Source organism: Hoplias malabaricus, chromosome 10 (assembly GCF_029633855.1).
Source record: "Hoplias malabaricus isolate fHopMal1 chromosome 10, fHopMal1.hap1, whole genome shotgun sequence".
NCBI classification, from domain to species: Eukaryota; Metazoa; Chordata; class Actinopteri; order Characiformes; family Erythrinidae; genus Hoplias; species Hoplias malabaricus.
In genome coordinates, this window is record NC_089809.1 from 41,220,537 (window position 1) to 41,247,703 (window position 27,167).

Consider the following 27,167-nt stretch of genomic DNA (forward strand, 5'->3'; position numbering starts at 1 on the left):
ACAGACAGTCACCCGGAGGAAACCCACACAGACACAGGGAGAACACACCACACTCCTCACAGACAGTCACCCGGAGGAAACCCACGCAGACACAGGGAGAACACACCACACTCCTCACAGACAGTCACCCGGAGGAAACCCACGCAGACACAGGGAGAACACACCACACTCCTCACAGACAGTCACCTGGAGCGGGAATCAAACCCACAACCTCCAGGTCCCTGGAGCTGTGTGACTGCGACACTACCTGCTGCGCCATTTAACATTTAGTGCACATTTAGTCAGAATGTAGTTTATAGGGAGTTTGGCACTGTTTGGGACAGACCCCAACAATTTTTTTTTAGAAGCAAGAAGCTCCTCCCTTTCTTTACAGGAGAAGGAAAGAACCTTCTTAAATTTCAGTGGAAGTCAATGTAAAAGATTTTATTTCAGGGGATTTTGGAGCCTTTCTATTGGTCCATTCATCATGAAATTGTGAAGGACAGGTGCTGTGTCCAATGATATACTACAAATGGTAAAAAAAAAAAAAACACATGGAGATACTCTACACACTCAAACACTAGTTACAAATAGTATTCAGTATGAGGTTGGGACACAGCTTTAGTTTTTGGGATTCATGAAGTCTCTGTGTATAACTTTGAGTTAAGTTTTTGGATTTGCCCACCAGAGTGACAGTGTTTGTTAGCCTCAGGGGTGGGTAGCTTCTACCATGGATGTATAAGTAAGAGAACACACCATTCCTTCTCCCCCTACCCCAATTTTTCTTGCTGGTCCTGGGGTTTGAAACAGTGATCTTTTGGTTCCAGGTCTGTTTTATGAACTCTCAGGGCACAGCTGCCCCAGTGCTGTGGACATTGCTGGCTAGCCATTTTTGGGTGTGTTCATCACCACTAGTTGTTTAAATGCAGGGATTCGATTTCGACATAATGTTGTTTGAGTAACTGAAGTGAATGATGATTCCAGGAGCAGTGCTGTTACTGAAATAGGGATTCACACTCCTCTTTTCACCCCTGGCAGAGAGGGAGCCTGCTGGTGGAGACAGTAAAGTGAGAAAACCTGTGCTTCTCAGATGACAGCAGTGAGAATTGGTTCAGTTGGTTGTATTTTCAGTTGACGCCTCGCTGGCCTCTGGGAGAGGGATGGACCCCGTATTAGACTGGTTTGAAGCTCTGAGCACATGTGGTGCACTGGAAATTGAGACTTTTTCAACTTCGCTGGTGGGTAAACTCTGCTCCAGAGGGACCTCGCCTCATTCTCTGAATGTAGGTTCTTGTGCTTCATTCAGTTCATGGCTGGCCTGATCAGCAGGCAATCAGCTGGATTAAAGGCAACGTAGAGGATACTGGAGATTTGCTGTTGTCACAGCAAAACAAACGGCACTCTGATGCTTATGTGCATTCAGAAGCAATGCCCTCCAAAGATGCGTAAGGCATTGCAATGCTCAAGTTAACTTTTCCTGTTTTCTTATAAGATGGAATGAAGTTATTCACTGTTTGAATTATAACAGAAACTCATTCGAAACTTGAGCTGTTTGGTTTTTAGCACTTTCTGTCTGCGTTTACTTTCATCTCCTGAATTTGAAGTCAGTTCTCCTACCTCCCTGGGTGTTCTCCTCTAAAAAACCTGGCCATGCAACTTCAGAAACACCTTCAGATCTCTCGCCAGAAATGCCTAACGCTTTATGGCACTTAGCTCACGGGTGTTTACCTCACTACAAGACGATTCTGGCTCGGCTTTCCCGGTACGGACATTATGGCAAAGAGAGCAAAGAGGAGAGAGAGAGAGAGTGAGTGTGGAAGTTCTAAATTCTGTTGACGAAAGTGTTATAATCAGGTTCTAAAAGTTACTGAACAGTGAGCCAGGGTTTGCTTCTGCTAACTTTAGCCAGATTAGCTCACTATTTAGAGTTAGACATCAATTCTGGTAATAAGTGCTGTTCTCTTGTTGCTATGTGGTTGTAATGACCAGAGTTACACTTTGTCATCAACAAAGCTTGAGTTCCACTGACAAAGTGTTAGAACCTGATTTTAAGAGAGTTACTGATGAATGAGGGCAAGTTGTAGCGCCTGCTAATCTAAGCCGGATTAGCTCACTTTTAGCATTGGACCACATTGTACATATTATTACATTAAGTAATGTAAATGTAACAGCAAAAATAACTTAATATTACCCTACAGAGCAGGAATAGAGCAACGTCCTTATCTCTTTTCATGCCTTTCAACATTTAGAGGTCTTGCCACTGTTTAAATGCCTCCAGATACTGTTTCTTTGCCATGTCTGAGCCAGAGAGAGAGAGAGACACTTTATTTATTATCCATTTATCAAGCCAAGGCTCCAAACAAACACCAGAACTTTTTCCAGTGTGCAAACAAACTGGAGAGCTAGCAAATGGTGAAACATTCTCTAAATTTGATAAAATGTGTATTTTTAAAATTGCGACCATCGCCACTGGACTTTGGAAGTGTGGTGCTCCAGCCTATGTTTTTAAAAAGGGTTAGTGTTTTTTGTGATCCAGAACTAATCCTACATTGATACTTGACCTCACTCATGCCCACATGACTCTCATGCCATCAAATCTCCACAGAAATGCGCAGTTGGCCACATGCCACTTCATGCCCTCTGAGCTCCAAAGTAGGTTAAGTTCCAACCCTCTTGTGTCCAGTTCAGAGTTACACCCCTGGTACAACAGCAAGCTGAGAATAAATGGAAGTGGTTTCCAATAAAGAAGTGAGTGAGTGTAATACACTGCACTGTTATTACTCCCTGAGGGCCTGTTACTCAGGACAGCATGGTGACCTGACCTGTGTTTGACCCATGAGCTGTGTTCTCTTTTACTCTTCTTAGGTATCCCTCCAATCTGGCCATTTGGTCGTTGAGGGTGGACCCTCAGGAGCTGAGCTTGCTGGCTGTAGATTTCAGCTCCTGGTTTGATCCCAAGATGTGCTTTCTTGTTTTTAGGTCAGTGGGTCCACTGGAATGCACGCGTGGAGGAGTACATCTACCCTACGGACACTACGCCAGAGTACAGCTCCATACTGGTGCCTAACGTGGATAATGTCCGCACAGACTTCCTCATCCAGACAATTGCCAAGCAGGGCAAGGTGAGCTTAGTTGTGTCGTCCGCCATGAGCTCCACACTTTGAAGATTGCAGAGGCGTGGCCATGCAAAATATCTCCTAGCATGTGTGACAGGCCACCATAAAGATATTTTTTTCCCCACGTCAACTCTCCACTGTGTTGTCAGGATAGCGCTAGTCTGGGAAACCCCTGGAGAGGGAATACACCAACCTGGAGGAACAGGGAAGGGAAGGGAAAGCTCAATCTCGAGAAACAACCATTAACTGGCTCACGTTGGGGTTTGAGCTGAACCTGAAGGGTAAAGCCACTCTGTTCCTCCAGGTCACTTAAGTAACCTGTCCCAACAGGATGGAGTTTCCCTCACCAGAGGAGCCCCAGTCGTGTCTGGGTGTCTGGATCTGTGATAGAGCAAGCAGGCCTCTTACAATGTGACGCATGGGAATTACAAATTAGCATATCTGCTGCCCTAGAAATGCCATAAAGAGCTAGGGAATGACATTCATGAAAATAATGGCATCACAGAGTAAAGACAGAACCAGGACATTTTATTTAAATAGGTCAGTCATTTGGGTTGGACCCAGTGGGCAGTTTATTAGTTGGTTTTGACTTAAAAGTTCTAATATAATTTATTACTGAGAAATATGTAAATAATTTTCTTTCACTATAATGGGAGCATCCCAAGACCCTCCCACAGTCATTTCTATTTTGCTTGTGTTTTCCAGGCCGTGCTTCTGACTGGAGAGCAGGGCACTGCTAAGACAGTCATCATCAAAGGCTACCTGTCCAAATATGACCCGGAAACCCACACCGCCAAGAGCCTCAACTTCTCCTCCGCCACAACGCCTCTCATGTTCCAGGTTTCTGTCTTTGTTGCGTTGTGGTTTTCCAGGTTTTCTAAAGCATAGTTAACTTTTCTGAAGTTTTCCTCAGAGCAAAGGTCCTCAAATTCCTACGTTGGATGCAGGTTCCAGGCTGGGATTTTAAATTGGCTGGTTGGTATGACACTTTACATGGCCAATCAGGTTCTTTAGCGGTTATGGCTGTAGTATCATACTGGCTAATGATAAAACCCTGACCTGGAACGTGGATCCAGTTTATGGATTTGAAGATTCTCTTTTATAGAAAGAATTAATCGCTAAAACTTGTATGGCCTAAGATTACGACCCTGGACATGACACCTTCAGGCCTCGTTGGGAAATGCAGATACGTATGAGAAACTGATTGTGGTTGTGGTATTGATTAGCTCTTCTGCACAGGTGATTTCATCTCATAGGTCATTGAACAGGGCTAATCCCTCTCGTTGACACTCTGCCTTTTATTGAGCTCTCTGCTCCTTCACAGAGGACTCGTCAGGTGGAGCCATTAAATAATGTATGGATGATGTTTTTATGGGTTCTCAGCGCTCTGTGGAGAGCTACGTGGACAAGAGGATGGGAGCTACCTACGGACCCCCAGCAGGGAAGAAGATGTCCATCTTTATTGATGACATCAACATGCCCGTCATCAATGAGTGGGGAGACCAGGTGAGCACTAGTTCCAACTTAATGAGTGATCCCCTAATAAATCACATGCTCAGGAGTGTGGGGGCAGACTCCATTTGTACATGCAGGTAACCCTATGCTTCCCAGCACACCGAAGGAGAAGGCAAACAGCCCAGATGTGTCACATCAGCAAACAGACATTTGTGTTAGCTAGCACCATTAACAGTGAGATGGTGGAGATGGGGACAAACCTACCCACCCAGAGAGAGAGAGGGCAACTGTGCTCTCTAGGATCCCATCTTTTAAAAGGCTGAGACAACACTAAGGATCACTGTACCACTTGGGAGCCTCTGATTTGTGTATTGATTAGTCATATGTCCTGTCAGTTTTCCAGTACTTCCAACAGGTACTTGTGAACATGCGAGAGGACATGTGACTTTTCCGTTCTCAAGACCACACACATACACTTCGAAATTAAACCACCCAGTCAATATGTTCTGGGCTGTCTATGTCTGAAAACATGGGTTTTGTGCACCTAGTCACATCAAGTGCAGGCTTATTTGAGTTATACCCCACCACCACTGCTTCCTTTAAGACCCAAGAACAGTGTTCATTCATTCATTGTCTGTAAGCACTTATCCAGTTCAGGGTCACGGTGGGTCCAGAGTCTACCTGGAATCATTGGGCACAAGGTGGGAATACACCCTGGAGGGGGCGCCAGTCCTTCACAAGGCAACACAGACACAAACACACATTCACACATACGGACACTTCTGAGTCGCCAATCCACCTACCAAGGTGATTTTGGACTGTGGGAGGAAACCCACGCAGACACAGGGAGAACACACCACACTCCTCACAGACAGTCACCCGGAGGAAACCCACACAGACACAGGGAGAACACACCACACTCCTCACAGACAGTCACCCGGAGGAAACCCACGCAGACACAGGGAGAACACACCACACCCCTCACAGACAGTCACCCGGAGGAAACCCACGCAGGCACAGGGAGAACACACCACACTCCTCACAGACAGTCACCCGGAGGAAACCCACGCAGACACGTGACTCGAGCAGCTCGTACCAAAGAAAACCACAGTGTCTGTGGTTTGGACTTGTTCAGTTTTGACTATAAGTAAGACGACACTGAACAAAAACAAGTCAAATGTAAACCCTGAGAAAAACTTTTTCAGCTACAAAAGCACAGTCAAACACCAAATATAAACAGTGCTCAGAAAATGAGAAAGGAACAAGCTCCCAGCGACATTAGAAACTATCCCAGCTTTAACACTGGAGCACTTTAACACAGCACAAGCCTCGTCACTGAACTATGAGTAAAAATACAAACACAAAAGAAACGTTCATTAGTTGTAATCGTGATAAAATGTACAATTAATTGTGATATTGGTTTGCGCTCACATCGCCCAGCACTACTTTTAATGTATAGGTATTAAACAAAGATAGATGGCTAACTCCATATTGTTGTATAGCACTGTTATTGCCTCTGAAGCCAAGTCTGTGCAGGCACCGGTATTAAACTATAGTTTCAGTTCTGAATGCTAAATCAGACACAAACAGACACAGATGGGATGGAGGCCTGTGTTATGACAGAAACACCTGCCTTAATTGGGCAATTGCTCGGGGGCAGAATGCAGGAAATGTAACAGTACTGTTCTCATAGACAGTGCTCTAGGCCGATGCACCCTTTCATTCGGGTGAGGCGATCATGAATTCTCTGACATTTTCACAGCATGGAAAATGCCACAGCTCTTACAGCCTGTTAAAGTGTATAGATCTGGCCCTAAGTGTATAGAACAGGCCCAAATATTTCATACGCATCAGGGAAAATGCCAAAACAAACCCTGTGTAGGAATGACATTTTGTTTAAAATCAAACTCGGCAGGTGGTTAACAGAGTCAGGGTTTAAGTGTTTTGTTTAGTTAAGGAATATACATATCTTAAAAACTGTACTTTTATTGGGGTGATATGAAAGAGATCTGAAACCCACCAACACACACACTGTGAAACAAGATGAGCTGCTTAAGTCCAAAAACAGTTCAAATGAGTTGTTCTGATTTTGCTCTGCTTCTGAGGTCAAGTGCAGAGGTTTTAGAATTGCCCCGCCCCCTCGTAAACAGAGAACTGAGAACAGGAAATGCTGTCCCGGAGGAAACCCACACAGACACAGGGAGAACACACCACACTCCTCACAGACAGTCACCCGGAGGAAACCCACACAGACACAGGGAGAACACACCACACAGACAGTCACCCGGAGGAAACCCAGGCAGACACAGAGAGAACACACCACACTCCTCACAGACCCACGCAGACACAGAGAGAACACACCACACTCCTCCCAGACCCACAACCCAGAGAGGGAATCGAATCCACAACCTTCAGGTCCCTGGAGCTGTGTGACTGCGACACTATCTGTTGCACCACAGTGCCACTACCCAGGGAGTACAACTGTAATTAATAGTTTTAAATCAAAGATGAGGAAATGCCACTGTGGTGTTGTTGCTAACATAACATTGCAAATCCCATAAGAAGACAATTATGGTATTCACTGTACACTACGTGAAGATTTCTACATTAAATGAATATGTAGCTTAATGATTGTGCGGCTGAGAAACATTCAGACTTTCATGAATGTTAAAATATTTTATTTTACAATGTTAAATTAGCTAGTTTAGCAGTAAATAAAAACTAACATGGGGAGCCATGGCCTAATGGTTAGAGAAGAGGGCTTAGGACTGAAAGGTTGTTGGTTCAATTCTCACATCTGGCAGGAAAATTGGGGGGTGAAGACACATCACTGTCCTCCTCCTCAATCCATGGCTGAGATCACTTTGCTGTGGCCAGTGTCCTCTGTCCAATGATGAAGAACTAGAGGAAGACCAGGTCTAATAGAGTAAACATGGAGAGGACACAGGGTCTGATCCCTGACCTGAAAAGAAATGTATATGAAACCAACCTCTTTACTCAATGCACTGGCAATTCCAAGGAATGCTATCAGACTACACAGAGATCACAAATATGTCAAGCACAATCCTCCAGCCGTGAAACCAGAGGCCACGGGGTCGGAGAGTGTCCCATTCATTCTCAGTAAGCTTTGACTTCAGTCAGAGAAATAAGTTCATGCCATAGGTTTTCTCTTTTTCTGAAGGTCACGAATGAGATAGTGCGGCAGCTGATGGAGCAGAAGGGCTTCTTTAACCTGGAGAAACCAGGGGAATTCACTAACATTGTGGACATCCAGTTCCTGGCGGCTATGATCCACCCAGGGGGAGGACGGAATGATATTCCCCAGAGACTGAAGAGACAGTTCTCCATCTTCAACTGCACTCTCCCCTCCAATGCTTCCATAGACAAGGTCTTTGGTCAGTAAACCCATCTCCTCCATAACATTTCATTTTATCATTATACATGCATGGGATTTGATTGCAGTCAGCCATGAGAGTATTAGTGATGCAGATGCTGATGTTGGATGATTAGTTTGGATCACTATTGCTACCTTTGGACATGAAGTGTACCATCATTTTTAATGTAGGACCACAACTGGTCAGAGATGGTCCATTTTAAAGTAACACACAATGTCCTGAAAAACGTGTATCATATTGTATCAGTACCCTATCACTGGATCTAACGGAGGATCCATATCTTCAGTGATGTTCCCTGCAGCTTCATAGTGATGTGGGGTGCAAATGTTTCTAACAGATGGCACTGTTAAGGGGGAAAAGTGGTTTAATTACATATTGATCCGTCGGATTAGCTGCATGTTTTCTCTTCTCCTGGTTGGGGTCCTAGGGTCATTAAAATAAAGTATTGAATGGGCACGGTGTGTGTGTGTGTGTGTGTGGGGGGGGGGGGGGTTCTCCATATAGAAATCTGATATATAGTTTATCATAAGTGGTTTAACCTATGTTCCAAAATGTATGCACACATATATGATCATATACTGGATGCATATGAAAAGCATATGGATCATAACCATATTTTTAAGCTTATGAATGCGTATGAAGCCAGACCCCCCGTTGGATAAATGAAAATGAGAAAAGGGTGGAGACGGGGTGGAGGTGGGATCGAGTTTAAAACAGGAGGCTCAGTGGGTTTGATAAAGGCTGAACACAGCTCTGAATATGGGGATCAGCAGGAATGACCCAGCACGGAGGAGCGAGCTGACGTCGTGAAGCAGTCGAGTCGAGATCCGTCTCCTGAACTAAATGGAGTGAGTTTGTCCGACGCGGAAATGACCTGAATTTGCGGGTTATACGTAGAGCTGAGAGGAGGAGTTTGAGCGTGGTCCTACTCCCAAAATTATGTTATTACATAACTTCAAATATTGAAATATTGATATCATTGTTATTGAAACATTTTATATTGTGATATATATTGATATTGATTTATTGTCCAGCTCTAATTATAACTGGTTACTTTGAAGGTGGTTACAACACAAACGCTTATATTAATAAACATGTTTTCAAACCTTTTATAGAGAGAGACAGACAGACAAAGAGAGACAGACAGAGAGAGACAGAGCTAAATTAAGAGACAAACACTAGGTCAAAATAAATTAAAAATAAAAGAGCAGCAAGGATCCTCTGGGAACAGTCGGAAAACTAGGACAACAGACCATTCCCAGGTGAAGAATGAATGGTGAAAGAAAGGAGCAAGGCTGGAAAAACCAAATCCGAAAGCATGTGGACGGAGGAGAAAGGAGGCAGGGCAGGGCAGGACGCTCCAGTAAATATCATCCTCATCAATGGTGACCTTTGGCTGGAATTCATTTAACATCCCCCTCCCCCCCATTTCAGGAAAGCTTGCCTCTGCTGTGGATACAGACACCTCTTATGACTTTTGTGGAATACTGATGATTTCTGTCTTTCTTTCTCCTCGCTCATCCCCTCGCCCTCTTCACTCCCACGTCTCACCTTCATCTTTCATCCCCCCTTATCATCCTCCTCCTCCTTTCATCTTTGTACTGTATTTGCTTCTTGTCTCACCTTCCTTTCTTTACCATCACCCACTCAACCTTTCTTCAATCTCTCTCCCTCACTTCTTCCCCTTCTATCGCCCCCGGCTCTCTCTGTTCTCTGAACAGGTGTGATAGGCACAGGTCACTTCTGCTCTCAGCGAGGCTTTGTAGAGGATGTGCGAGAGACAGTGTCCCGGCTGGTCCCCCTGACCCGCCAGCTATGGCAAATGACCAAGGTCAAGATGCTGCCCACACCAGCCAACTTTCATTACATCTTCAACCTGCGTGACCTCTCACGCATCTGGCAGGGAATGCTCAACGTGAACGCCGAGGTGATCGACACGCCCAGTGTAAGTGGAGCAGCCTCGAGATCCTATGGGTTCTGGTTAAAAGCCCATTTTCACAGTGAGGAATCCTTCGTGGCCTGTTGTGTTTGGTCTAATTGTTTCGGGGAAAAATACATTATAACTTAATATAACTTAACCAGTACGTCTCGGTAGATACAATCAAGCCAATCCCATTGATTAGGCCTTCAGTAGCTGGTCTGAAGGCTTAAAGTGTCGGACTAATCTCTAACAATAAGATGAGCAACCAACAGTAAGAATCAGTTTGTTGGAAGAATCAGTTTGGTGGAAAACTGAGGGGTTTTGTGTATTTATGATACGGTACCGAAATGATACTGAGTACATTGACGTGTCTCTCTCCGGCAGGTGCTTCTGCGGCTGTGGAAGCATGAGTGTAAGCGGGTGATTGCTGACCGCTTCACGAGCCCGGAGGATGTGACCTGGTTTGACTGCACTCTGGCCAACCTGGTGGGGGAGGAGCTGGGAGAGGGGGACAGGGCTGCGGTGGAGCCTGCAGTGGACTCCTATTTTGTGGACTTCCTCCGGGATGCCCCTGAGGCCACAGGTACTGTCAGTGTGTGAGTGGTTGGAAAACAAATGGTAAAAGTCTTGAAATGCCCAATGGAAAATGATCCGGTTATTTGTTTATTACAATACGTCGGTAGGAACAGTTCTTTGGTTGGGTCTTCAGGAGCTGAACTGAAGGCCTGTCTTCATACACCTAATGAGTGTAGTTAATCCATGTGCATACCCAGCCTCAGTGAGCTGTACTCTGCCTCTCTGTCCGAGCAGGAGAGGAGCCGGAGGACAGTGACATGGACATGCCTAAGGTCTACGAGCCCATTGCCTCCTTCCCCGGCCTGCAGGAACGGCTGAACATGTTCCTGGGTCTGTACAATGAGAGCATCCGGGGAGCTGGCATGGATTTAGTCTTCTTCACAGATGCCATGGTCCACCTGGTCAAGGTAATCACAAGATTCAAATCAACGTTCTCTTAAGGTTGGAAAAGGAAATGAAAGTTGAAAAGACGTCCAAACACAGACATTGAAAAGACGACTGTTAGACGTATTTTGGACGTCCATTGACGTTATTAATTGGTCCCGAAATAAATTACTTGTAAAAAACGCGTTTTGGACGTCCACTGACGTTATCGATTGGTCACCACTTAACTAACTTATTAAGATGGATTTTGGACGTCCATTGACGTTTAAAATATGTCCTTGACGGACAGACTACTTTTAGACCTATTTTGAACGTCCAGGGACGTCCCTTGTTTACTGGGTAAAGTTTGAGTTTCTCATTATGATAATACAGTGTCATGCTTCATTTTTGCGATGGTCAAAGGATATTTTTCATCTACATAATAATAGCATCTTGAATTCTCAACTCTTCTTTTAATTTACCCACACAAAATGAAATCATATTTGCACCACCAACATAAAAGCTTTTAAAGAGCACTTCCATTCCATCGTTTAATGCTTGCGCATATTAGCTTGTAGAACTGGAGCCCACCAACTCGCACACTGTAAAACAAGACCACCCAATCATTTTTCTGTGTGCTGCCTGTGAGCCATTCTGATTCTGCTCCGCTTCTGACGTCAAGTGCAGAGACTTTATAATTACTCCGATCCCTCGTCTGAGTCTATCCAATCACAGCGCTGGACCGCCATTTATGTGAGAGCGCAAAGACGAGGTTAAACGCGGCAAAACGACACAATGAGCGCAGAAAAATATAAGCACTTAGTAAAAACAGAGAAAATGAGAACAGAGAAGAAAGAGAACAGAGTGAAAACAACTAAAAAACAGAGCTGCTCACTCCTCACTGCTGTGCGCTCGGGGTCGGGGTGAACAGCGAGCGGCTCATTATCATTTAAAGGAACAGGTGCTGAAAGGAGGTGTTCTGAACAGAGCTGTTATTTGCGGTAGAGTGGTATTTTGACCAAAAGCAGGTCTTAGACATTTCATTAAGACTAGAAATGTGTTCACTTTTGGAAAAGGGGGAAAATATATGCCCTTTAAAATATTTACAAGGATTCAATACAGTTTAAAGGCAGTTCATTTCTTGGTCTCTTCAGGTCAACCACGAAGTGCCCGCGGTGTTTCTACAAAACACAGTAAATATTTCCTACTATCATGCACTGTGATTAAATCTCCCTCCCTCTCTCTCTCTCTCCCTCTCTCTCTCTCTCTCTCTCTTTAAAAAGATATCTCGTATAATCCGGACTCCCCGTGGAAGTGCCCTCCTGGTTGGAGTTGGGGGCTCAGGCAAACAGAGTTTGACACGGCTGGCATCCTTCATCGCTGGATACAGAACCTTCCAGATCACTCTGACACGGTGAGGCTACTGTCCTGTCCCTGTGCCCTCCAACACACACAAACTCTATTATTCATGAATACACTGTTTTTTTTTCTCTGAAGAAAGACAGGCTGGAATACTTCTGGGTCAGGGGTCTCAAGCCATTCATAAAATGGTAATGTCAGGATCACGGGGCGGACTGACGGAGGCGGACGCACTTGCTAAAAACCAGTATACTTTTATTGAAATAAAAAGTAACAAAACAGATAGACAGACTTGGAATAAAGAAAGACCTAGACAGAGAGAATAGGACAGAGAGAGAAAAAAAAGAGAAACCTAGACAGAGGGGGTACCAGTCCTTCACAGGGCATCACACACACTCACATTCACACCTACGGACACTTTTAAGTCGCCAATCCACCTACCATGCAGGAAACCCACGCAGACACAGGGAGAACACACCACACTCCTCACAGACAGTCACCCGGAGGAAACCCACGCAGACACAGGGAGAAAACACCACACTCCTCACAGACAGTCACCCGGAGGAAACCCACGCAGACACAGGGAGAACACACCACACTCCTCACAGACAGTCACCCGAAGGAAACCCACACAGACACAGGGAGAACACACCACACTCCTCACAGACAGTCACCCGGAGGAAACCCACGCAGACACAGGGAGAACACACCACACTCCTCACAGACAGTCACCCGGAGGGAACCCACGCAGACACAGGGAGAACACACCACACTCCACACAGACAGTCACCTGGAGAAAACCCACGCAGACACAGGGAGAACACACCACACTCCTCACAGACAGTCAACCGGAGGAAACCCACACAGACACAAGGAGAACACACCACACTCCTCACAGACAGTCACCCGAAGGAAACCCATGCAGACACAGGGAGAACACACCACACTCCTCACAGACAGTCACCCGGAGGGAACCCACGCAGACACAGGGAGAACACACCACACTCCACACAGACAGTCACCTGGAGAAAACCCACGCAGACACAGGGAGAACACACCACACTCCTCACAGACAGTCAACCGGAGGAAACCCACACAGACACAAGGAGAACACACCACACTCCTCACAGACAGTCACCCGGAGGAAACCCACGCAGACACAGGGAGAACACACCACACTCCTCACAGACAGTCACCCGGAGGGAACCCACGCAGACACAGGGAGAACACACCACACTCCACACAGACAGTCACCTGGAGAAAACCCACGCAGACACAGGGAGAACACACCACACTCCTCACAGACAGTCAACTGGAGGAAACCCACACAGACACAAGGAGAACACACCACACTCCTCACAGACAGTCACCCGGAGGGAACCCACGCAGACACAGGGAGAACACACCACACTCCACACAGACAGTCACCTGGAGAAAACCCACGCAGACACAGGGAGAACACACCACACTCCTCACAGACAGTCAACCGGAGGAAACCCACACAGACACAAGGAGAACACACCACACTCCTCACAGACAGTCACCCGGAGGAAACCCACGCAGACACAGGGAGAACACACCACACTCCTCACAGACAGTCATCCGGAGGAAACCCACGCAGACACGGGGAGAACACACCACACTCCACACAGACAGTCACCTGGAGAAAACCCACGCAGACACAGGGAGAACACACCACACTCCTCACAGACAGTCACCCGGAGGAAACCCACGCAGACACAGGGAGAACACACCACACTCCTCACTGACAGTCACCCGGAGGAAACCCACGCAGACACAGGGAGAACACACCACACTCCTCACAGACAGTCATCCGGAGGAAACCCACACAGACACGGGGAGAACACACCACACTCCTCACAGACAGTCACCCGGAGGATGCCTTTATTACCTTAAACAATCAGCAGGTTACATTGTGTACAGCAGCATTAACACTAAACACTAAACACAACAATAACTTCCCAATCAAGTTTAAAGACGTATTAACTATGTCTATATAATTAACTTTCGACTGTTAGTGATTATATGACCAGGGGGAGCCCGGTTATACTAACACACTCCTCTACAAGCATGAATAGACACACTGATATTAAATCCTGGTAACTTGTCGCTAACATGATACTGAAAAAACTTATGTTTTCATTTTTACGGAACTGTTCCACAAATGGTTTCTTGGGAGTTGAAACACCTATTAACCACCCTCTGGGAGCTCAGGTTGTCTCGTATGTTCCACTGCATCAGAAAAGGAAGCTGTGCCTGCTCTTCCTCAGGGACAGGGGCTGCTTCTGGAAACAAACACTGTGCCATTTAAGAGTTAGTTGCTGGGCTGAGGTTACCTTTGTCAAGTTATGATGCACAGGACTTTCATTCAGTTCAGCTGGAATAATTTTTTTAGGCATCATAAGTTAGGACAAGAGCGGTACGGTGGCGCAGCAGGTAGGTGTCGCAGTTACACAGCTCCAGGAGCCTGGAGGTTGTGGGTTCGATTCCCGCTCCGGGTGACTGTCTGTGAGGAGTGTGGTGTGTTCTCCCTGTGTCTGCGTGGGTTTCCTCCGGGTGCTCCGGTTTCCTCCCACGGTCCAAAAACACACATTGGTAGGTGGATTGGTGACTCAAAAGTGTCCGTAGGTGTGAATGTGTCTGTTTTGCCCTGTGAAGGGCTGGCGCCCCCTCCAGGGTGTGTTCCCGCCTTGCGCCCAATGATTCCAGGTAGGCTCTGGACCCACCACGACCCTGAACTGGATAAGGGTTACAGACAATGAATGAAGTTAGGACAAATCAGACTCACCTGTTTTCAGAGCGGAATGGGTCAGAAGTTGCCTGCCCTCTTCTTGTTTCCCTCTCTTCGTTGGTTGTGTATTGTTCTTTAATTTCTCCACCCTCCCAACCCACAGATAAACAGCTCATCATGAAATAGGTGGTCTGGTAACACTGGTAACAGAATCTTAAACTTATATTTGAGGCTGTTTGAAGGGCCCCTAACCAAGAAGAACCCTGGGTAGGCAAGTCCACTATTGCCCACTGTTGGATGCTCATGGATATGGCCCCTTTAATACTCTGTTACTGGACTAAATATAATGACGTGTGAGAGTTCAGCAGCACCAGTGGCTCGCTACAAGAAACTATGCTGAAAAAGGCAAGAGAAGGAAAGTGAAGTCGTGCTCCTGAGACCGCTGGAGAGGAGCAGGCTGTAAGCAGCGGGGCGTGATGTCTGTGAGACACTGATGAGTCGGGACGTTTCCAGATCCAGACCTCGTCTCCAAACGCATTAATAATACAGACTGGCCTCAGGACTGCAATCAGAAGTGGGAATATTTCATAATCATTAAAGTCGGTGTGGTATGGGGTGCCATCTGTGGTTTCGGGCTCTGTAGATTGGGTTGGTCTTAAGTCAGGGGCTTTGGAGCAGAACACTTTGTTGGAGCTGGGACAGGGAGCCTGTGATCAGAGATCTGCTTTCCTCTGAGCGCATCATTCTCATCGAATTTGCAAATCATTTGTTTTTGCCTAAAGTTTATAGTCCATATTAATATGAATGAGGCCAGTGTTTCTGACTTGTTAGTGTGTGTGTGTGTGTGTGTGTGGACGGACATAGAGAGGGAGGGAGGGGGAGTGGCTCTCTGGAGAAAACAGAGGGCTTACAGATTGTTCCCAACAAAACACAGGCTGCTCACGACTGCAGGCACTCATGTTGTCTTCTCACACCTTGTTCCAAAAAAGACACGTTCTCTCACACACACTCATTAACACCAGAGATGGAGCCTCCAACTGCATGTTAATCCCATCATTCGTTGTCTCAAATTCCTCCCTGTTAGCTATTATCTGATCTCTCCTTCACACACACACAATGCCTCCAACACTGGGAGGGTGAGGACAGGCATGGGTTTCCTCTGAGACCAGTGACGTCAACCACAGCCTTCTTTCCCACTGCTGCTTATGTAGTGTCAGTGGACAGCCCAATGCACCAGAGGAGGAGAGCATCACCTGCTTATCATCCAGAGGTTGACCATGCACCATGTGATAGGGGGGAGAGAGGATGCTATCTTAGGAGTTTTAATTGAGAAGCCTGTAGCATCACTGTGGATTGACCTACGGCTCTCCTTAGACTACTGGCCACTCGGGGGGCTTTAGGAATTACTAACAAACTGTAAATCAGGGGTCATTTGCAGCCCGCACCTCAGTCATATTTGGCCTGCCAGACATTTTTTAGCTCATTCTTCGGGATCCCCAGGCGATCCCAGGCTATATAATCCATTGGACTACCCCTGTGCGTTCTCCCATTTGGCTGTGCCAGATATACCTCCAGGGTGCATCCTTTATCAGATTGCCAAGCCATGTCAGCTGGCTCCTCTCAATATGAAGGAGCAGTGCTCTACTTCAAGCTCCTACTGGATTGCAGAGCTCTTCACATGATCATGGAGTGAGCACAGTGACCTGTATCTGCAGTCATCTTAGTGTCATTACCCAGTGCTCATAAGCACAGGTGAGGGTGGGGATGTACATTCATTCATTTATCCAATTCAGGGTCGCGGTGGGTCCGGAGCCTACCTGGAATCACTGGGCGCAAGGTGGGGACACACCCTGGAGGAGGCACTAGTCCTTCACAGGGTGCCACACAGTCACACCTACGGACACTTGTGAGTCACCAATCCACCTAAAACATGTGTTTTTGGACCGTGGGAGGAAACCCATGCAGACACAGAGAGAACACACCACACTCCTCACAGACAGTCACCCGGAGGAAACCCACGCAGACACAGGGAGAACACACCACACTCCTCACAGACAGTCACCCGGAGGAAACCCACGCAGACACAGGGAGAACACACCACACTCCTCACAGACAGTCACCCGGAGGAAACCCACGCAAACACAGGGAGAACACACCACACTCCTCAGACAGTCACCCGGAGGAAACCCACGCCGACACAGGGAGAACACACCACACTCCTCACAGACAGTCACCCAGAGGAAACCCACGCAGGCACAGGGAGAACACACCACACTCCTCACAGACAGTCACCCGGAGGAAACCCACACAGACACAGGGAGAACACACCACACTCCTCACAGACAGTCACCTGGAGGAAACCCAGGCAGACACAGGGAGAGCACACCACACTCCTCACAGACAGTCACCCGGAGGAAACCCACACAGACACAGGGAGAACACACCACACTCCTCACAGACAGTCACCCGGAGCGGGACTCGAACCCACAACCTCTAGGTCCCTGGAGTTGAGTGACTGTGACACTACCTGCTGCACCAGAAAGCAATGCTCTATGAATCAGCTCACTCTTCCGAGTTGCAGACACCACTCCTGACCTACAGCCAATCTCACAATCCCTCTTCCTGTCACTCGTTTCTTGTTTCAATAAACAAGGATCTGTTCACTGAATTGAGAGTAAACCAGTGTGATTTCTTTGTGAAGAAGCCCTCAGTGTTCTCACCACCATCACACGCATGTTACACCACTCTACAGGGAACGGTAGAAGCAGAGAAAATGAAGGTCCTTAGGAATAATTTGACTGCACAGCAAGTTTTTTCCAGCAGCCTAAAAAACATCTCGACAGTGCGAGAGAGTGGAGTGTGTGGAGAGTGAACTGATCGCAATAAGCCTGAGGCTGTATTCTGAAGGTCTGAGTTTGTGTTGAAATATTCTGTCCAGATTAGTTGACTGATAATTATCTGACATTCTCACACTTGGATATTCAGGACAGTTAGTGTTTTTGCCACTGCTTCCATGCCATGTAAGCTGAGGCCATTGAAGCTGAGGCCATTGAAGCTGGAGGCCTGTGGGTGTGTTCACCAGGCTCCTTTTAACCAGTGAAAATGAGAAGAAAGACAGTACCAATATTATGCTCTTTTCTCTGTGTTACTCTGGGTGTCCTGGTGTGGTGCTGCATGGTTTTAACTGCAACACTGTTCTTTTCAGCTGTCACCAACATCAGGTTTTATACAACTACAGATAGCGAAAGAAATTTGTGACCTGCTCGGGTCAAAAGACCCCAAAGAACAAGCCCCACAGCAGCGTTCTCCCCCTGTGTAAACATCCCTGACCAGAACCCATGCTTTCAGCATCATTCCTTTAACCTTCCTCCTGTGTTAGCTTTCTGTTACCGTCTCTTATGTTAATGAGTCGGTTTTGACCCGTGTCTTAAATCAGCCATAAGATAAGCCCTAAAAACAATTAATTATCAACCAGTTTCTGCCCCCTTGTTGACCTTGTTATTCTTCCTTATCCATGAAAGGATAGGTTTTAATTTCTTATTGTTGCAGACTGTAAACTGGAGATGTACACAAAACACAAACTCTACACTGACTGGGCCTTACATGTCTGGACATGTCTTTCTTACCTTGTTTTGTGAAACAGACAAAGATAGAAGCCCCTAACTGAAGCTCGAGTGGTTGTAGGAGGAGCCAGCTGTAGGCTGTTGGTGTACAGTGTGTTTGAGTCCAGATTTGGCACTTGTTGTTGTTTTCTGATTTAAAATTATACCTGGGTCGAAATTGAACCTACCAAAGCCATAATTTTAACAAGAACATTTTATAATTTAGTAAATAAATGTTTTTTTTTATTATTTTGTTTAAATAGACATTCCTGACAAAGTCAAAAAGTTTTGATGCAATAAATACATTTATGGAGCACTTGTATGCATTTAAAACATAAAAATGGGTTGGTCAAGACCCTAACACAAGAGCAAGGTTAAATGATAATGAGCCGCTCGCTGTTCACCCTGACCCTGAGCGCACAGCAGTGAGAATCGAGGAGCAGAAGCTCTGGTTTTTTGCCGTTTTTTTTCTTCTCCGTTCTCGTTTTCTACGTTTTTACTCTGTGCTCTTATTTTTCCGCGCTTGTTGTTTTTGTTTTGCTGCATTTAATTTTGTCTTCTTACTCTCGCATAAATGCGGGTCCAGAGCTGTGATTGGACAGACTCAGACGAGGGGGGCGGGGCAATTCTAAAGACTCTGTACTTGATGTCAGAAGCCGAGCAGAATCAGAACTACTTTTTTATCCCAAGTTTTCTGACCTTGGCAGCCCACAGGAAACTGACTGGTTGGTTTTGTTTCATGGTGTGTGGGCTGGTCGGCACCAGATCCTCAAATTAATGTGCACAAGGAAACTTAATAAAATAGATGGAGTAACTGTTGGAATATAAACTACAGGCTAATCAAATGTTCGGGTTGTTTGACCTCTTTAATTGCTGCTTTACATCATGCAGCACTGAAGGTCTCTGTCTGCCTGACACTTGCTGTTAATGTGAAGTCCATTTTCTTGAACTTGTGTTGACCCTGACATGTTTTTATTAGAGATATACTTTCTGAAATGTAAAGCCAGCAGCTAATAACAAGAGTAAACAAGGAGTCTCAACACTTGGCTCACTCCTCAAGACCCAACCCCAACTAATGAATTGACCTATTGACATCTCAGACATAGACACACAGTCACTCTCATTCTCCTTCATCATCATCTCCTCCCTGTACGTATTTACTTTTCTCTCTCCATCTGCCTGTAGGTCCTATAGCACCACGAACTTGATGGAGGACCTGAAGGGATTGTACAGGACAGCAGGCCAGCAGGGCAAAGGCATCAGCTTCATCTTCACTGATAATGAGATCAAGGATGAGTCCTTTCTGGAATACATGAACAATGTCCTCTCGTCCGGAGAGGTAAGATGGCCCCCATGTACTTATACAAACACACACACACACTCTGTAAAACTTCCCATGAATCCTGTATTCATAACGCATTTATATTGCATTATGTTCCTTTTTAAAATATCCTGTAATTACTCATGAATACATTATTCTACATTAATCTTATTGTCATTCCCTTGGTCATTCTGCCGGCAGAAGAGAAAGTCACTTGAAAAGCTGTGAATAACATGATTATATAACATTTCCCCCCTTGTAACTCTGATACAACAAACTAGAACACTGTTGGCAATTTGTATTTAAGAATCGTTTGTGTTGAGCTGCTAGTGAGCAATGAGGACTGAAGGAGGAAGAGTGAACGAACCCTGCTGTAAAAGACAAATGTGCCAAGATAAAAGACAAAACATAACTGCAGCTTTCTCTAGTATAGGATATCATGTACAACTCTAATCTTCTAGTTTTACTTATCACAGTTCTGTCTATTGTTGCTGTGAGGCTTTGATGGCTGGATGTTGGATGGCAGTTTGTTCTGCGTCACAAACACTGGAAGGAGATCCATCACTCTAGAAAAATCAAATGTGTGTTAGAGGGACGGTCGGGGCTAGTCAGAAGGCCTATAAATTTAGAGGACTTTTGTCACGGTTGGTGGCAACTGTGTCTTACAGACGTAATTAACTATGCTGTATGTGTAGCACGTTGTATTTTTCTGCAACAAAAATGAATTTCATTAGAGCATAAAAGTAGTAGATTTTTCGAGGTCATTTGGCGTACCACCTCTTGCTGCACACGTACCACATTTTGAGAACCATCGCTTAATGCTATATTCGTCTATTTGGAGTCTATAGAGGCAGTACACATCACCCTCTAGCTCTCCCTAGCTGCTCTCTCTTATATATCATTGTACTCCCAGACCAGATTAAAAAGATGAGCACACTTTCCACATCAGCTCTATAAAGTGTGTCATACATTTATTGGCTTGGTTGTAAAAATCCTGGCTAGCTGCGTGATTGAGAGTTTCCTACTTGTATTCTCATGTAGACAGAGTTTTTTTCAATGCTGTGGGTGTGGATGGAGTAAAAAAACAGCTTTCATTGGATGAAGCCTGGTAATTCATACCTGTTTTACAGCAATGCCCCATTGACTGGGCTCCAAGTACATAACTGAATTCACCAATAATGGAGGCACTGTTTTTGCACAAGCCTTGGTGCTTTGTATATTTTAGCTGTTCTTGACGTTATAATGCCATCTAACAACTCAGCTTCAGACCCACGTGTTATTCTTCCCTCTCCCCCACAAACAGAGCAGTTCCAATCATTCTCTTGCACAGTTATAGTTTGTGACTAAGTGAAACAGTCAATTTAACTGGGTTGACTGGGTGGTCCTGTTTCACAGTGTGTGGTTTCGTGGGCACCACATGCCCACATTAAAAAGCTAAGGCACTGAAAAAGTGATTTTTGTCATAATGTGTCAAAGCAGAGAATAACATTTTGACGAACTCAGACCAGTTTTAATTACAAGAAGATGGTGTTCTTTATGTTCTTGATGTAATATTTATTGCAGTTCATATTTTATATTCTATTCTGTATGATCAAAGGACTTATTTCCAGATTCTGCCAACTGTTTTGAGCTCAGTGGTCTAAAGCATGTTCCGTGAAGCACATGTGGCATGGTCGGTGAGGGGAGAAAAATAAAGTGAAAATACTGCTGACTGGCTCTAATGGAGACTGAATGGACTTCATTACTCACAGAGGGACATGAGCATGAACATTTGCAGCACATTGGGCACAACAATGAGCTTTACAAAGGCTGGCAGAATTCTTTTCAGCAGGGAAGAAAAAGAGGCCACTGAAAAAGGGGAATAACAAGGCTAGCTATGAGACTAGCTCAGTGCAGTAATGGATAAGAAACACCTCTGTTGTGGTTAAGAGTGGAACTGTGGAGAGAAACATAAGGGAGCCCACAGTCCAGATCCTAACCAGGTCTGCTTGAAAAGAGGGCAAGAAAATGGAAAGATGCAACTGCTGAAACTTAGTAACACAGTGCATAATTGCTAAGATATTACAGTCTGGATTCATTTAAATTCCCATTCCTCATTCTGCTCAGTTATTAGTCATCTCCAATTCTACCAGTCAGTACGTCTTCCTCGATCACACACTGTGCCCCCAGACTTCCAAGGCTTTCATTTGCTTCTGAGACATGAGGCCAACCCATTGCCAAAAACTGCCACTAACGCAACACCATTGAACAACTTAACCTGCCAGAGAAGAAGGCAAACTGCCCAGATCTGTCACATCAGAAGATAAGACACCCAAGCTAGCTAGCATAGTGAGCAGAGATATGGGGAGAGGAAAGCCTGTCGCACTCAAAGGTGCTCCCTAGGACTTCCAGGTTAAGCACACTCCCAGGTTTGGACAGCTAAGGCATCACCTGGGATCAAACTGACAATATCCTGGTTATAGTGCCAAGACTTAGTCTACTGCACCACTGGCGCTGACAGATGATCACCACTGACAGCTCCCTCATTTGCCTCAACAACACCAATTCCAGTTGCCACCTAGCTTTCATTTGGGATCTTATAAATATATCATTAAGCTCAGACTATTTGGCATCTTTTAATTTTCAGCTGGTGTTAAAAGGGGAATAACAAACCACTCTGGAATAATAAAACCAAAACAGGTTTACTTGAATTGCTAATGGGGTTTTATAAATGCACTCTACTGTACTATACACTATGTACACCATACCCATGCACTTACACGTGCGCATGAATACCTTTAGGACTTTTTCCTGGTTGGCTTTTCGTCAAGAATGAAGAAAACTGAGAGACACACAATGGCTGTAGCAGAATGGCTCACGGCAGGGACTTGACAGCTGCTCTCAGAAGCAGACGGCATTCAGTTGACACACATTGGAAATGATCAACTGTGCGTCCCATGTGGGAGGATGAGATCCCACTGAACGCTAACTAAGAATATTTATGGCTCAGTGTGCTGGAAAGGTCCAGCACCAGGCAGTCCCTACGAGTTAGTTTAACTCTTACACGTCTAGAGTTGCTGATGTCTTTCTCCTACGTCTTTAAAATGTTGACATATTGGTTTTCCTTTGCACAAAGCATGGCTCTACTTCTAATTCTGTTCTCAAGCAGAGGGTCAGCCTCGTGTGCCTTAGAGGAAGCACACATTCGCCTCAACCCTCCTGAGACTGCTTACACGGCCTGTGATTGGAGGATTGGGGATTGGAGATGAATAACAATCAGGGAGACAATTTGACACATATATGTGGATTTAAATAGAGTGTGTGTAGAGGATGAAGAGGGTGTGTGTGTATAGGGTGAAGACAGCCCTGCTCAAGGGCACCTCAGCTGTGGACTGAGAGAAGAGAGAGTGCTGTTCCTTCACTCACCCCTTCTCCCCAAATTACCTGCTAATTTTTGGGATAGAACCAGAGACCTTCTGTAATCATGAGGTCACAGCTGCCCCTGTGATGATTCATTTTTCAGGAGAGGTTTCTGAGAAGAGTAGATGTGTGGAACGGGAACAAGTGCAACAAACACTTGTAAAACATTTGTGAATGATAACACACAAAATGGGCTTTCTAACAACTGTGTGAGACTTGATAAATCACTAAAACGGCCTCTGTCAGTTCAGCAGCAAGTCCTTCATCTCTGATAAAAGAGGGATTGAGACTCCGTTCTAAAACCCTGTCAAACACATCTCATTGTTACTGAACTCATCTGCTCTAGGGGTCCGTTTGTGAGGACACTGATGCTCGGTTGTCCACAGAAAGGCAATGAAAGAGTGAAATGTTCAAAGCAGTATAAAGCACCACCCAAATGTTCTCTGGTTATTCACTGTTATTGGGATGAGTTGGAGTGGTGTTTGTGGTCCAGAACTAATCACAAATAATCCATCGTCTGTGCCTGACCTTACAAATTTTCTTATGGCAGACTGCCATCACGGGCGGCACGGTGGCGCAGCAGGTAGTGTTCCAGTCACACAGCTCCAGGGGCCTGGAGGTTGTGGGTTCGATTTGACCGTCTGTGAGGAGTTTGGTGTGTTCTCCCTGTGTCTGCATGGGTTTCCTCTGGGTGACTGTCTGTGAGGAGTGTGGCGTTTTCTCCCTGTGTCTGCATGGGTTTCCTCCGGGTGACTGCCTGTGAGAAGTGTGGTGTGTTCTCTCTGTGTCTGCGTGGGTTTCCTCCGGGTGACTGTCTGTGAGGAGTGTGGTGTTTTCTCCCTGTGTCTGCATGGGTTTCCTCCGGGTGACTGTCTGTGAGGAGTTGGTGTGTTCTCCCTGTGTCTGCGTGGGTTTCCTCTGGGTGCTCTGGTTTCCTCCCACAGTCCAAAAACACACATTGGTAGGTGGATTGGCAAATCAAAAGTGTCCGTAGGTGTGAGTGTGTGAGTGAATGTGTGTGTGTTGCCCTGTGAAGGACTGGCGCCCCCTCCAGGGTGTATTCCCGCCTTGCGCCCAATGATTCCAGGTAGACTCTGGACCCACCGCGACCCTGAACTGGATAAGGGTTACAGATAATGAATGAATGACTGCCATCAAGTCCTCACAGAAGATATTACTGCTGCATAAGTGGGGGGCACTGTCAGTATTTGTACCCTTCATTGCAGAAGTAATGTTGGAAGGTGAATACAGACATTTGTCAGTCTCCCCTCACAATCTTTTATTTATTTTGAAATCAAATGACTAAACGAAGTTTTTTTTTCCTCTCTCTGTCCTGTCTCTTTGCGTGTGGTTGTTTGTTTGAGCTGGAGGAGGCTGCTTTGCTGCTTTGGGGCTGAGTTGTTATGCCATTAATCTCGCAGTTAAGCACTTGAGGAAGGAGAGAGGGCCCAGTGGAGGAGCTGCTGCCCTCCTGCTGGAGAGCATTAATGAAACACTGAGGCACCTGTTCATGCCGCAGTTCTAAAGCCTCTGTTAAGAGGCCAGCGGCAGGCAGGGTTCACAGAGGCCCGAGAGTGGGAGACTGATGGTCCAGAGAAGAGGCCAGAACTCTGTTTTCCTAGAGCTGAGGCTTATGACCTGTGCAGCACACACTAGGGAGTCCCATAATCACAACAAGGGCTTTAAATATCACTCTATTCTGGCCATGAGCTCATTCAGTTATAATCCTGCTGTGTTCTCCTAGTTGACAAGTGACATTTCTTGCAGTGCTATTTTGGGCCGTTGCACAGTGTGTGTTGGTTGTCCTCTAGTCCTTCATCAATGGACACAGGAAGCTTTTGGCTAGATGTGTTTTGATTGGTGGACTATTTTCAGACCAGCAGTGACACTGAGAGCTTTAAAAACTCCAGGAGCACTGCTGTGTCTGATCCATTCGCACCTGCACAACACTAACAAACCATCACCTCAGTATCACATCAGCACTGAGAATGATCCACCGCTCAAATCATAACTTCTTGGTGGGGGTCCTGTAAGGGTCATGATCATTGAAGAACAGGGTGGAAAGTAGCTAATAACTGCACATTTTGAAAAAGAAATTCAGATTTTCACTAGACTATCTCTGGGAAGTAAACATGTCCTCCACAGGTGTCCAGCTTGTTTGCTCGCGACGAAATGGACGAAATCCTCAGTGACCTCATCCCCATCATGAGGCGGGAGTTTCCACGGCGACCGCCCACCAATGAGAACCTGCACGAGTACTTCATGAGCAGAGTGAGGCAAAACCTGCACGTGGTGCTGTGCTTCTCTCCGGTGGGAGAGAAATTTAGAAACCGTGCGCTCAAGTTCCCCGCCCTCATCTCGGGATGCACCATGGACTGGTTCAGCCGCTGGCCCAAAGACGCCCTCGTTGCAGGTCAGAAACTGCACGCCACATTCACATACCCACACTGACCCCTGGTTACTTAGGCCACCCTCGTTGAAGAGGTCTACACAGGTTTTAAATTGATGCCCAAACATGATCCATAGAGAGAGAGAGAGAGAGAGACTCTGCAGAAGTGCAAAAGTGAAACAAACAATAAGAAAAGGCAAGGCTAAAGTGAGCAACAAAGTGTACAAGAGTGTGTACCAGTGAGACTGAGAGGAAGAAAGAACGAGAAAATAAGGAAGAGAGAGAGAGGGAGAGACAGAGGCAGATAGAAAGAAAGAGCAAGAGAGAAAATGACATAAAAACAGAGCAAGAGAGAAAACCAGAGCATGAGGAAAATACATGTATAATCCACTACATGAAAACCCTCTCATCTGAAAACTGACCTGAGCCTGACCCAAACCAAGGCTGCATCTGGCTCATGTGGTTGGGCAGCAGAACTGTTGTAGGGGTCTGGCATTCTGCATTCGATTTTTTTGTGGTTTCTCAAGCCTGGAAAACAACTGTCCCAGATCCCACAAACTGCCACTTCCACTGTCGTCCATTGAGTCAGTCTGTCACTACTTTAGCAGATAACATTTGTAGCTAACATTTTGGCTGTGGCCAGTTATCGAGTTGGTAAGTGGAGCTCCTGGCTGAACCAGTTCAGGGAAAGGTTGAAAGCTTTCACAGTTGCTCTTTTTCATTCAGTTATAGCTTTCAGTTCTTGTGTAATCAATAATATAACAGCATTAATGGTGGTCTCTAGAGCCTTGACCCCTCGAAAGGTTCCTTCTTTGATTTCTGCACCTTCCACTTCAAATATCCACTGAGTGAACTGACTCTGAACATCTACAGAAAGTGCCTAAGCAGTTTGAAAGAAGGTTTACCCTTAGTTGAGATCATGCAGGAAATAAAAGCTCTCAAGGGTCATCCAGATGTTTGCCCAGGTAAGTGTTTCTTCTGCACTCACACACCTGTTTCAGCTCCCAGGCTTGAAGTTATGGACTATTTCACACACTCACACATGTGGAATATTTTACACAGAAAATGCACCTAACAATATGTGTGTGTTGGCACCCAAAGGAAACCTCTGCAGACAATGTGAATACACACCAAACACTCCAAAGTCAAGGCAAGGGTCAAGCTCTGTGTGGGAGCAAAAGTAGCCTATACTGTACAATACACGTTTTTGATTAAACAAATCCAAAGTAAATTTCTGTTACAACTTCTTTTCAAACTACTGCTAACACAATCTCATTGTACAGATAAACATTCTTGGAGAACACTGAGCACTTAAAGACAATTTATGCTTCTGAGTTGACTCAGTCTATGGCATAGCTTGTGCAAGTGCCCTACACTGCATTTACTTCGCCAAAAAACTGGGGCTGAAACATCTGCCTCCACATAATATTGTACACAATACAGTAGTGTAGTAGTATTAGAGCTCTGTTTGGAACTGCGGTGTTTACACACGGTGCCAGCAAACAAGCAAATATACAATTTTTATCCACCTGGTTCACCC

At 45.7% G+C, this 27,167-nt stretch overlaps 1 protein-coding gene across 1 annotated transcript in view; it reads left to right on the forward strand.

The window, feature by feature from the left end:
• Nucleotides 1-27,167, forward strand: part of dnah5 (dynein, axonemal, heavy chain 5) — a 165,947-nt gene that overhangs the window by 82,675 nt on the left and 56,105 nt on the right. The window contains exons 47-56 of the mRNA XM_066683026.1: nucleotides 2,959-3,101; nucleotides 3,801-3,935; nucleotides 4,479-4,601; nucleotides 7,732-7,945; nucleotides 9,667-9,890; nucleotides 10,251-10,449; nucleotides 10,677-10,849; nucleotides 12,089-12,219; nucleotides 19,704-19,857; nucleotides 25,384-25,651. Coding sequence (XP_066539123.1) covers nucleotides 2,959-3,101; nucleotides 3,801-3,935; nucleotides 4,479-4,601; nucleotides 7,732-7,945; nucleotides 9,667-9,890; nucleotides 10,251-10,449; nucleotides 10,677-10,849; nucleotides 12,089-12,219; nucleotides 19,704-19,857; nucleotides 25,384-25,651 — 1,764 coding nt within the window. The remainder of the gene's footprint in view (nucleotides 1-2,958; nucleotides 3,102-3,800; nucleotides 3,936-4,478; nucleotides 4,602-7,731; nucleotides 7,946-9,666; nucleotides 9,891-10,250; nucleotides 10,450-10,676; nucleotides 10,850-12,088; nucleotides 12,220-19,703; nucleotides 19,858-25,383; nucleotides 25,652-27,167) is intronic.